The sequence below is a fragment of the Penaeus japonicus genome, unplaced genomic scaffold (genome assembly GCF_977035675.1).
Source record: "Penaeus japonicus unplaced genomic scaffold, GWHDUDI00000001_assembly GWHDUDI00000032, whole genome shotgun sequence".
Lineage (NCBI taxonomy): Eukaryota > Metazoa > Arthropoda > Malacostraca > Decapoda > Penaeidae > Penaeus > Penaeus japonicus.
Genome location: NW_028234434.1, coordinates 28,928,880 through 28,940,760, shown reverse-complemented (window position 1 = coordinate 28,940,760; position 11,881 = coordinate 28,928,880). Strand labels below are relative to the sequence as shown.

The following is an 11,881-nucleotide window of genomic DNA, read 5'->3' as shown; positions in this document are numbered from 1 at the left end:
ACATTAGAGTTACTGAACAGATATAAACAAAGACAATAACACAATAATATCTTACTAAACACATTTTCCTCAAAGCAGCATTAGACAAAAACAAAATCTGTTGAACAATAGCCTCACAAAAAGAAAAGTTTGAGGCATCAATAGGTCAATACTGGCCTTTGCACCAACAGTAAATTCCTAAACACACCTCCACATGTCCTTGAAGGTCACTCACGAAATGAATGAATTATAAAAAAGATAATAAAATAAAAACAAGAGAGAGGGACAGGAGAAAAAAAAAATCGCCAACCTCTGAATGGATTTCAAGACAAAAATGAAATCGAAAGTAACATCAAAAAATCAAATAAGACAAGTAACAACTAATGGCATGTAATTTACATGTTTGTCTTAAATCGCAAAAACATTTTGTAAAAATCAACCATTCAGTACAAAATAAAAAAACAAACATTTATAATTCTGACACAACATACCCCAATGCACAGTCCTGTCCTCAATCAAGACACCTGCAACTTTCAACTTGCAAAGACACGCCTACAAACGCCCACCAAAGTCACGTGACTGCTCAAGCACCGCCCTGTCACGCCCATGGGACAACCTCAAAGAAAAGTCTTTTGGAATAATATCATCACTAAGAACTGATTTTGATATAACTCGTATCTACCTCTTGGTCTTACTGCTCTATGCTACTATGTGGCGAGACCTGGCAACCGTGTGATGCTTGATTAAGGTTGCATTTAATATATTTTCTATTTGTTTTGGCTTTTTTTTTTATTTTCTTTTTTTTCTTGTGTGTGTCTAACCGAAAGCAGCTGTGTGGCAACGCAACTGAACCTTCACTTTTTTCTCTCTTCCGTATTCCCGTTTCTTCGTGACGGTAAAGGTCTTGTTGTATATTTTTTGTCTGTGAAAGGTCCTTCTAAAATAAAAGAAGCATGGTAAAACAAGAAAGTTAAACCATGATAAAGAAAGAAACCGAGGAAATAAAGCAATTAACAATATGTGCAGACGAGTTGGGTGATAAATGCGAGGTTACGAAGGTGCGCCTGAACTGGAAGAGGATTAAGGGAGAGGGAGAGGATGGGGAGAGGGGGAGGGAGGGAGGGAGACGGAGATAGAGGAAGGGGGAGGGAGAGAGATAGAGGATGGGGAGAGGGGGAGGGAGGGAGGGAGACGGAGATAGAGGAAGGGGGATGGGGAGAGGGGGAGGGAGGGAGGGAGACGGAGATAGAGGAAGGGGAGAGGGGGAGGGAGGGTGGGAGATAGAGGATGGGGAGAGGGGGAGGGAGGGTGGGAGATAGAGGATGGGGAGAGGGGGAGGGAGGGAGGGAGACGGAGATAGAGGAAGGGGAGAGGGGGAGGGAGGGTGGGAGATAGAGGATGGGGAGAGGGGGAGGGAGGGAGGGAGACGGAGATAGAGGAAGGGGGAGGGAGAGAGAGAGAGGATGGGGAGAGGGGGAGGGAGGGAGGGAGATAGAGGAAGGGGGGGGGGGGAGGGGGAGACGGAGAGGGAGGGAGGGAGGGAGATAGAGGATGGGGAGAGGGGGAGGGAGGGAGACGGAGATAGAGGAAGGGGGAGGGAGAGAGATAGAGGATGGGGAGAGGGGGCGGGAGGGAGGGAGACGGAGATAGAGAAAGGGGAGAGGGGGAGGGAGGGTGGGAGACGGAGATAGAGGAAGGGGGAGGGAGAGAGCGTGGGGTGGAAGGGGGGAGATAGAGGATAGGGAGAGGAGGAGGGAGGGAGAGGGGGATTGAGGGAGCGAAAGGTTCGAGAAAGGAAGAAGAAAGTAGGAAGGGAAGAGGGAGGGGGTCGGTAAAAAGGAGAGGAGTGAGTCTGGAAGAGAGGATAACTTTTTGTCTTTGACTAGTCTAAGTATCCCTCTGGACTCACATATCTATTTTTAAAAAATACAGCTATATTGACAGATTGAAATACAAACAGCGTATAAGGCGGAGAAGTTGTAAGCATACAGTGTCAAGTGTTTACATCAAGAGAGGGATATACCACGATTAATTTTTACCCTCACCATGATAGTCCGCTTCTGGATTCACATAATCATATGCACGAATATATCACACACACACACACACACACACGCACATATATATATATATATATATATATATATATATATATATATATATATATATATATATATATATTATATATATATATATATATATATATATATATATATATATATATATATATATATATACATACATACATATATCAGCAAAATGCAATTATTCTCGTGAAGGGAAAAAAAATCAAAATAGTACGAAAACTATTTGTACTTCAACAGGATGTGGCATCATATATGATCTTCACCCAAATCTTAATAGAATCTTGCTCGGGTTATAGTCTCAACAGAAGGGGAGCCACAGTCTTATATGCACATTCACCAAATACAATTATGTGATCAATGTAATTTTTTTTCTTCAAAATCTCAATAACTAGATAATTTGTAACCATCCGTACAGCCTGCTCAGGGAGCCCAGCTATCTCTACGTTTCTGTTTGTGGGAGGCATGGAACAGTGCAAGATATAGTGTGCCAATGAGTGTGACCTTGGTTGCCTAAACACTAAACACTTCTGTTCACCTGTCGGCATACCTAACAATGATATTTGTACCCTAACCTAATTTTCATGTTAATAGAGCCTTAACATTTGCTCTTGCGCCTCCCATAAGTGAAGTCTGTGTTCATACTTGATGCATATAGTATTGCAAGATTTCTCTCGTCTCAATCAACTCGTCATAGTCTAAATGTATCCTCTTGATATTAATCCTTGCCTGCTTAAGCGTACTGCTGAAATGCATGACAACCATACGAAGGTAATCACACGTCCCTGGCCTCGCAGCCTATGAGCTATTGCTAACAATGTTCTCGATCACAGGGCCCTTACCATACACAAAGAATACTTCTTTATCAATGATCTCACTCTCTCTAAGTGTGGTCAATATTGTTCATTACTCATCCTGCCTCGGTTATATATGATTACTCGTCTCACTGCTTGTGGCGACCATGCCACTCTCAGTGAATTGTCTGATGAAAGCCCTTGCTATAAGTTGACCTGGTTCATACATCATCATGTTCATGTAAAGGTGATCAACATCTGTTAAAACCTGACCCTTTCATGGTTCACTTTGGAGGGTGTCTGAAGAGTTGTCAATAGTCCTTCGAGTTTTAATAATCGATAGTACTTCTCAGCTATTTCATATATCTTGGCTTGTCTCGTCTATAAAAAGTCCTGATGCTGTTAAAACCATTAGCCATATCAATCACTAATATCTTTCCTCATGCCGCTCCCATTAACAAGATGGACGGAAAAGCTAATGTACATACGTAAATATCTATTTGCCAACACTTTCTCCACTGGTTTGTCGTTTTACTTAAGCGTCACGTTACCTCTTCGTTTACTTAAAACTATGTCTTTTCTTCCTCTATGGCCAGTCCCAATGTTTCAGCAAGACTTGTAAATCTGTCCAATGCTATATATAGACGGCGTTGTGGTTGCCTATATCAATATACCATGTGCATATATAATCGGCTGGACGACCTGAGGATATTTTTTTGTTGTTTTTCTGTTCATTAGTATATTAAAGAGCATTGGGCTTACTACACTTCGCTGTGGAGTACCCAACTCCGAATTTATTTCCTCTAAAACACAGCCTTGAAATCGAACTCAAGCTTTCCTATCAGACAGACATTCACTACAGTTCATATGTAATTACTTCCACATTAGCTTTATTGAAAGCTCTCTGTAAATCATCTGATAAACTATGAATCACACAATCTAATGACATTCATCATTTTGCATACACAAGAAGTCAGGTTTAAAGGTCTGTAACCCCCAGATGACTTTAGATGGGGTATTAGATGGGGCTTTTCCAGGGCCTAATTAATCTCCCCTCCGAATAGCTTATATTGAATATATCTAGAAAAAAAGCTGTTTTCCGTAATTACTAATAAAGTTATAATAACAAATGTCACTCCATCTTCTCTTGGTAGTGTGCTTTTCCTTCTATTAGCTATATTTATGACTTCGTGTGTAGTTATATTCTAACTAGATACCTCTTTAAGGATGAAAGTATTTGTCCCTTTCATTCAGCTTAAATAATGCGCCACGAGTGCTTTGTGGATGTGAAGCCAGAGATGTTTCCCCATTCCTCATTATGTTCGTTGCCCCCTCCTCTGGGTGTGGGTGACCTATGAGGTTATTTCTTTTGCCCCCTTACTTTGTTGACATGACACTATATTCCCTTACGACTTTTGCTTCTCACAATATTTTGTGCTAACTCTAACCAATATTTTTTTTCCTTTATTTTCTTCCCACACATATTTGATATGTTAAGGAGTATATCCTTATCTTCTTCCCGTCTGCCTCTTGTAATCCACTTCTTCTGTGTAATCTTTTAACATCTGTGTCCACCCTTTAAGCATCATGTTACTGCATCTAATTTTACTTCAGCAAATCACTTTTCTGCTGAAGTACCTTTCCCATGAGATACGCTACGTCACCCCGCGCCGCCAGTTGCTTCGGTAATCTCACGCTGTCCAGACGTACGTCCTCCCTCTTTGGCTTGGGATTAACATTTTTTCATGTTCCAAAGAAAAAAAATTATGGTCACAGTGGTGCCTGTGAATTTTTCTACCCGTTATCTGATTGTGGAGCGGGTTGGTGCTTATATTTCGCCCAGTTAAGTGTTAATCTGCTGGGTTGAGGGGTAGCGGCAGTGCCCCACCAACATGGCTCCTGTTGACATAAGCTCCCAGTCAGGGAGACATGGTTCTAGCACCAGATCCTCTCACGGAGGAAGTTCAACTAGTTCTGGAAGAACTAAGCACAGAAGCTCCTCTTTACACCGAGAGAGCTCGAAACGTAGCCGTACCTCTGACATGAATGATCGAGGACAGGAATGCCAGCCTTCAGGGCAACAAGGGCAGCAGGTGCCGCCTCCTCCCACACCCTGTACCTCAAATGATGATGCTAACTCCCCTCCCTGGACAATAATGTTTGAGGCTATATCAGAGCTACGTGAAGAAATCAATGAACTGAAGAAGGAAAAGGATAAGTCTGCCTTCGACCGGCAGCAATGCATGTTGGGTGCAGTGGCAGCCCCAAGAGGCCGGGAGGGGAGTCAAAGTGACGACAACACCAGCACCAATGCTGCACATTCCCTTGAACGTGAAGTAGCAAATCCTCTCTCTTCACAGTCAACAATTACGGATTCTACAGGCTTCTCTGGTTTTAATGTTGGTAGTGATGAGGATGAAGATGGTGAAATTCATGATGAACCAAGTATTGGCAGCGCACCCTTGCATAGTGCAAAAACATACGGGCCTTTGGAAGACATTTCTGAAAATATGGAGCTGCCAGTGGCTGATATGGTGAATTATCTATTTGATCACGGTATGCGTGAAGAAGAATACAAGCAGATTGTAGAGGATGAGGCTACCAAGAGGCCCGGCAACTGCCATGCACTAACACCTGTTGTCTGCAACACACAGATCTTTGACGCTCTCAAGATTGAAGCAATAAAGACTGATTCTCGTATGAAAGAGGTCAGCAAGGACATTCTGATGGCTGCCACCATCATCATAAAGTCTCTCACTGCTCTAGACAAAATTGCACAAGATGAAGGTCATGCAGGGGTTGCCCAGGAAGTGGGTATGATAAATGGAGCGCTTGCATTACTTGGGAACGCCAACCACCGTAATAACTTGGCCAGGCGATTCATCATCAAGCGGGAAATTAATCCCAAATACACTCACTTATGCTCAGATAAGGTACCCATGACGCGGTATTTGTTTGGCGACGATGTCTCGCAGTCAGCAAGACAAATTGAAGAATCTGAAAAGCTCAGGAATAAGATCGCGCCAAAGAAGTCGTTCTCATCTTGGAAATCTGCCGCTGGCAAGTTTGGTGGGGCAAGAGCACCGCAGGGCTGGCTTCATAAGGCAATCCTCCAGGCAAGAAACTGAGCCAAAAAACGCAAGGGGCCGGGGACTCAGCAATTCCCGGCAATAACTCAGGTAAGCCACAAATTTGAAGCAGGTAGACTTCTTAAGTTTGTGCACGAATGACAAAAGATCACAAGTGATCCATTTATTTTAGATATTGTTTCAAATTGTCATCTTGATATTGATGTAAACAACATTGAACATTTATTTCATAATTAAATTGAATGTGTGTTTAGCTCTGATGAACAAAGAATCATATCTCAAGAAACTATTAAATTGCTTGAGCTTAAAGGGATCATAGAAACTCATAGACAGAATGAGCAGATTATTTCACCAATTTTTCTGAGGAAGAAAAAGAATGGATAATATAGAATGGTCCTTAATTTAGAGAAGCTAAACAAGCATATTTCATATAAGCATCTTAAGATTGAAAATTTTGAGCAAGCAATTAGGCTCATAAATAATAATGACATCATGGCTTCAGTTGATTTAAGTAAAGCATACTACTCAGTGAAAATAGCAGATGAGCAACAAAAATATCTTTGTTTTAGATGGCAAGGAAAAATATACCAGTTCACATGCCTTTCCAACGGTATTTCTGATGGCCCTAGGCTGTTTACTAAGTTAATGAAGCCCATTTTTGCTAAGTTGAGACAGATGGTATATATTATTACCAGCTTTATTGATGACACTCTCATGTACAGCAGTTCATGGTTAGGTTGCAAGGAATGCATTCAAGGCACAATGCAGGTCTTAAGAAAACTGGGTTTCTGCATCAATGAAGATAAGTCTGTGTTACAGCCAACCAAAAGAATTGAATATTTGGGTAACATCATTAACTCGGAGACCATGACAGTTACGCTACCAGAGCGCAAAATAATTAGCCTTGTGAATAGTTGCAAACAATCAATGAACAAAAAGAAAGACAAAATCAGGGAAGTTGCTAGAGTAATAGGCATTTTGGTTGCTGCAATTCCAGCAGTTGAAATGGGTGAGTTACATTACAGAAAGTTAGAAAGGGCAAAAATTGCAGCTTTAGCAAAGGAAAGAGCCAACTTTGACAAACGAATGGAAATTACAGAAAAAATGAAAACAGATTTGAACTGGTGGATAAATCATGTGGCAGGTGAAAATAGAAACATTTTCAGGCTAGGTACTGAAATTGAGCTGTATACTGATGCTTCTAACTTAGGTTGTCGCTGCTATTTTAACCACCAAACAGCAAACGGCAGGTGGTTGCCAGGAGAAAGAGAATTACATATTAATGCACTAGAGCTTAAAGCCATCCTTTTTTCTCTGAAATCATTTGAACAACAAATTCAGGGGAAGAACATAAAAAATATTTTGTGACACATACAGCAGTGAACTATGTTAATGAAATGGGTGGTATAAAATCTGAGATCTGTAATGATATTAGCATTAACATATGGGAATGGTGTGCAGAGTACAAATCATGGATTATATGTTCTCACATACCAGGTAAAACAAATTTCTTGGCTGACACAGCATCCCGCAGATTTAATGATAAACATGAGTGGAAACTGGATGAAAACATTTTTTGGGTTATCTGCGAAATTTTTGGACTACCAAGCATTGATTTATTTGCATCCAGACTTAACAAACATGTGAAACGGTTTTGTTCATGGAAACCAGACCCTGAAGCTGAACATTTGGATGCATTCTCAATAAATTGGGCATAGTTTGAATTGGTTTACATATTTCCACCCTTTTCATTGACTGCCAGGTGTCTGCAGAAAGTTCGGGCAGAAAAGGCAAAAGGATGGATGGTTGTGCCCCTATGGACATCCCAACCCTGGATGGGAATATTAGTGAGAATGCTCATCAGGGAACCTCGCCTTATAACGAGGAAGAAGAACATATTAAGGCTGCCCATCTCGTCAGAAGAACATCCCATCATGAAACATACAAAGTTGATGGCCTGTCTACTGTCAGGGAAAGAATGCGAGACCGAGGAATTTCTGAAACGGGTACAGAACTCATCATGGCGTCCTGGAAACCAGGAACAGGAAAGCAGTACAGACCGCATCTCAAAAGATGGACACAATACTCCCACTGTAGAACAAGTTATAATATTTTTATCTGAAACTTTTTGCAGAGGTGTCGGGTATGAGTGTATCAACACTGCAAGGGCAGCTCTCTCCTCACTTGGGATAGTGGTGGATGGTCGCAGGGCAGGGGACCACCCTCTCGTTGTCAGGTTGCTAAAGGGAGTATTCAATATGCGTCCAGCAAAACCCAGGTATATTGAAACTTGGGATGTCCAGCCAGTTTTAGAAAAATTAAGAAGCATGTGCCCTTTACATTCTCTTTTCTTGAAAGATTTAACTTTGAAATTAGTTATGTTGTTGGCACTTACACAAGCAGCCAGAGTGCAAACTCTACATTTATTAATTTTAAAGGATATCATCATAGGCAAGGATTTTATATGTATGTGGTTAGCAGGCAATATTAAGCAATGCAGACCAAAATTTAATGTTCAGTTTATCAAATTGAAAGCTTATGAAAAGGATAAGAATTTGTGTGCATTTGAAACTTTGAAAATTTATATCAGTAGAACTAAGCATATAAGAAGTAATGTTGATGATGAGAGCAAATTGTTTATTAGTTTCATTAAACCACATAAAAGTGCCGCTAAAGACACAATTTCTAGGTGGATCAAGTCAGTTCTTCACATGTCTGGTGTGGATACTAAAAAATTTACTCCAGGAAGTGTTCGCTCAGCTGCAGCATCAAAAGCCAAGGCAATGACAGTTCCAGTTGCCCACATCATGGCAAAGGCTGGCTGAGCTAGGGAGGCAACATTTGCTAAATATTATGATAAAACCATAACACAAGATACTGACCCATTTCAGGAAGCAGTATTAGAATAGTTAGTTTATTGGTGAAGGTGCCATAAAGTTTGTTAATTAATTTGGGTGTCAGCAGTTTGTAATTTCTCAATAAACACTAGTTGTTATTTTAAGTTTTATTTAACTTCTTAACATAATAAAAAAGAAATATGAAAAATAATAATATTGAGGTACGTCATCCACATGGCTTTAAAACCTCATGGGAAAGCGTACTTCAGCAGAAAAGTGATTTGCTGAAGTAAAATTGAAGAAGTACACGAGACTTACCGTAGGTTAGTTGAAATGTGCTTCTAACTTTAAGAAGCAAATCACGTCTGCTGAAGGGAGCTTTCACATGCCCTCCTCTCCCACCCATAATTGTACGGAGTGACGTGAAATGAACAACGTTGACTACGATTTTAGCGAAGAAAGTGTTTATCATGTGAATGGACGTACACTTTAAAGTCTGGCGGCGCGGGGTGACGTGGCGTATCTCATGTGAAAGCTCACTTCAGCAGACGTGATTTGCTTCTTCAAATTAGAAGCACATTTCAACTAACCTACGGTAAGTCTTGTGTACTTCTTCAATTTTACTATATCTAATTTTATTTATCTAATTTTCCTTACACTGAACAAATCCTTGCTGAATCTATTTAAACTTATAGGTGTGCAATATCTCTACCAGATCTCTATATTGTAAATAAATAATTATCTGTCGTTTGTGTCTGGAGTTAACTTTTCTTTAGAATTTAAGTTGTTTTTTTCCTTAACGCAAACTCAGTATAGAATGCAAAATAATCACTAAAAAGTTTATATACTCCTTCACATTCTTCTTGAATCCCCTAACCGCCATTCACGCAGGTATAATCATCCTTTATATGTGTCGTGTCTTTACCACCCAGCAAGCATGAGTCAGGCCTACTCTAAAGAAATTTGTAAAATCTAATCTCGTTTTCATAGACTCTGTCCATCTCTAATTGTAAGTGCCTTGCATTAAAGTCATCTACTGTCAGAGTCGAGTCAAAGTAAATGCAATCGGTTAAATGTCGGAGATCAAAGCATCTCATCTCCAAGAGGCATGTAGATAGACAAATAAAACAGCGTTATACAGTCGGTGGATGTGTCGTATTTGCAAATATGCATATCATATACGTGGTGAAATGCCGAATTAACCAATGAATGGCTAACGAGCTTACGGAATCGAGCATGCGTAGCCAGACTTTTTCGGGTAAGGTTAGATGCCTGAGGGTAATTGGGAAGTGAGCTCCCACCTCCTAAACAAGGGTGGGTCCTCACTCGCCTTCCACCCACCACTCTCGTGAGTTGTCTCCTCAAGGGGAGGAATTGTTTTCTTTGTTAAATGTATATAACAATACTTGTATTTGCTAAGTTAATCTGAATAACTTTACATTGAAACTTTTATTATATGTGTTTAATTTGTAAACTATACTTCCAGCCTTTTTTATGCACATCTTAAAAAAAAAACAAAAAAAAAAAAACAGCAAAAAGCAACGCTACAATTTCTGAAGGATCAAGCCGAAGTGCTGTAACCACCAGAAATTGAATTTGTATTCAGTGCCCACATGCAATCTTGGTTTTTCTTTCTTATAACAAATCTGGATTACATTCCAAGCACTTTCCTTTGCCATAAGAATAAGAAATGCCCAATACAAATAATCACAATGTAAGTGGTAAGAATAAACAAACATGAAAAATGAAATGGAATAGAACATAAGACATAATGAAAAGAACTTCGGTCAATTATAAAAATGTGTAAGATGATGCATATGTATTGAGAAAATAAGATCGAAAATTAAGAAACCTACTACAGATACAATTTTAAATGCCGTTACTTCTCCACGGCGTCGCTACCAGTTACGGTGCTGAACTCTTGATGGAAGTAAACACTCCGCGTGTTTGGTCTTCGGAGTGAAGATAATAAGCCTGTCACCTGTTATGTTCCTAGATTCAAGACCAATTACGTCTATATCATTCTTTAATACGAAATGTTGAACTTTTGGGTAATCTAAACATTCCACGACATCATCTCCATACTGTCCATCAGACCTGATTTCCTTGCATTTGTCACGGTTTTTGGGCTAGTTATTTTTTCCAAAAGTATCTTCAGCGTCATTAAACTTCAGCAATTTTTACCTGTATGTCGATTATCGCTTGATTGTAATTTTCCTTTCCGTGTTTTGCTCCTTCACAAGCCCATTGTTTTTTCCATGAAGTTTTTAATGGAAATTTCTTCTACAGCCCGTACTATGTATGCAACATTCTGGCAATTGCAGATATCTCCTTCCCTGAAGAATCCGCATCACTGTAACTCGGCGTTTCCTCAGCTGCAATCTCCTTCTGCAGTGATTCAACTATCGTATAATATTGTCATGTCCCGGAAAAATCAACCTTGTATCTCTTGTATGGCGGTAACAAGTTATAGTCCTGCAATGCTGCAGTGAGTGTCAGTCTGGATGTAGAAAGGGAAGAGTATAACTACGCAGGATTTAGCGTGGATAGAATCAAGCATAGTTTGCAGTTCATTCAGAAAGTTCCAATTTCTGTAACTAGTTATGTTTTACAACCGCAATTATTTGCAATCCTGTATCATCCAAACTGCCATCATAACTTAATGGTGCAAATACCCATTATTTCCTTCAATTGTGTTCATGTCCATCGTTAAGGGATTGTAATTTACATTGAAGTCCCATAGAAAAATAAGATATATCCTTTTCCACACGTTAAAAATGTATTATTTGGTCTGGCCATGATTTTCCCATGGCCGCTACCCATTCACCAAGAGTTGTTACAAGAATTTCAATAAAACAAGCAATGAAAAAAAGCTGAGAAGCAAGCAAAGTAAAGCGAAGCGCTCATGAGCAGCGGGCCGGGTGCTGACCATCCAGTTTGTTTGTGGATTTATTGGCTGTCAACCATCGGCCCTGCTGACGGTTGACGCCAATGGATCCATTTTATTTCATAATTCTAGAAATAGTCAGTTTTGTCTCCTTTTTGCTTTACTCATTCATTCAAAAGATTTAAAATCAACTAATGTCTGCTTATTATTT

The 11,881-nt window shown here is 40.0% G+C and overlaps 3 protein-coding genes and 1 pseudogene across 6 annotated transcripts in view; 3 read left to right on the top strand and 1 right to left on the bottom strand.

Moving 5' to 3' along the window:
* LOC122255635 (dynamin-binding protein) overlaps positions 1 to 1,067 on the bottom strand; it is a 35,701-nt gene extending 34,634 nt beyond the window's left edge. Inside the window, exon 1 of one of the 4 annotated variants that reach the window (XM_043019851.2) lies at positions 662 to 1,067. The gene's annotated coding sequence lies outside the window, so the exon portion shown is untranslated. The other 3 variants (XM_043019850.2, XM_043019852.2, XM_043019853.2) reach the window with 3 other exon arrangements.
* A 3,553-nt stretch (positions 1,068 to 4,620) lies between these two features.
* Positions 4,621 to 6,028, top strand: LOC147467992 (uncharacterized). Its single transcript, XM_086556178.1, has one exon. The coding sequence runs from the start codon at positions 4,750 to 4,752 to the stop codon at positions 5,983 to 5,985; it is 1,236 nt and encodes a 411-aa protein (XP_086412304.1). The 5' UTR covers positions 4,621 to 4,749; the 3' UTR covers positions 5,986 to 6,028.
* A 308-nt stretch (positions 6,029 to 6,336) lies between these two features.
* On the top strand, positions 6,337 to 7,664 carry LOC147467991 (uncharacterized). Its single transcript, XM_086556220.1, has 2 exons — positions 6,337 to 7,117; positions 7,444 to 7,664. The coding sequence occupies exons 1-2, from the start codon at positions 6,337 to 6,339 to the stop codon at positions 7,662 to 7,664; spliced, it is 1,002 nt and encodes a 333-aa protein (XP_086412346.1).
* A 47-nt stretch (positions 7,665 to 7,711) lies between these two features.
* On the top strand, positions 7,712 to 8,941 carry LOC122264320 (uncharacterized; annotated as a pseudogene).
* The last annotated feature ends 2,940 nt before the right edge of the window (positions 8,942 to 11,881 follow it).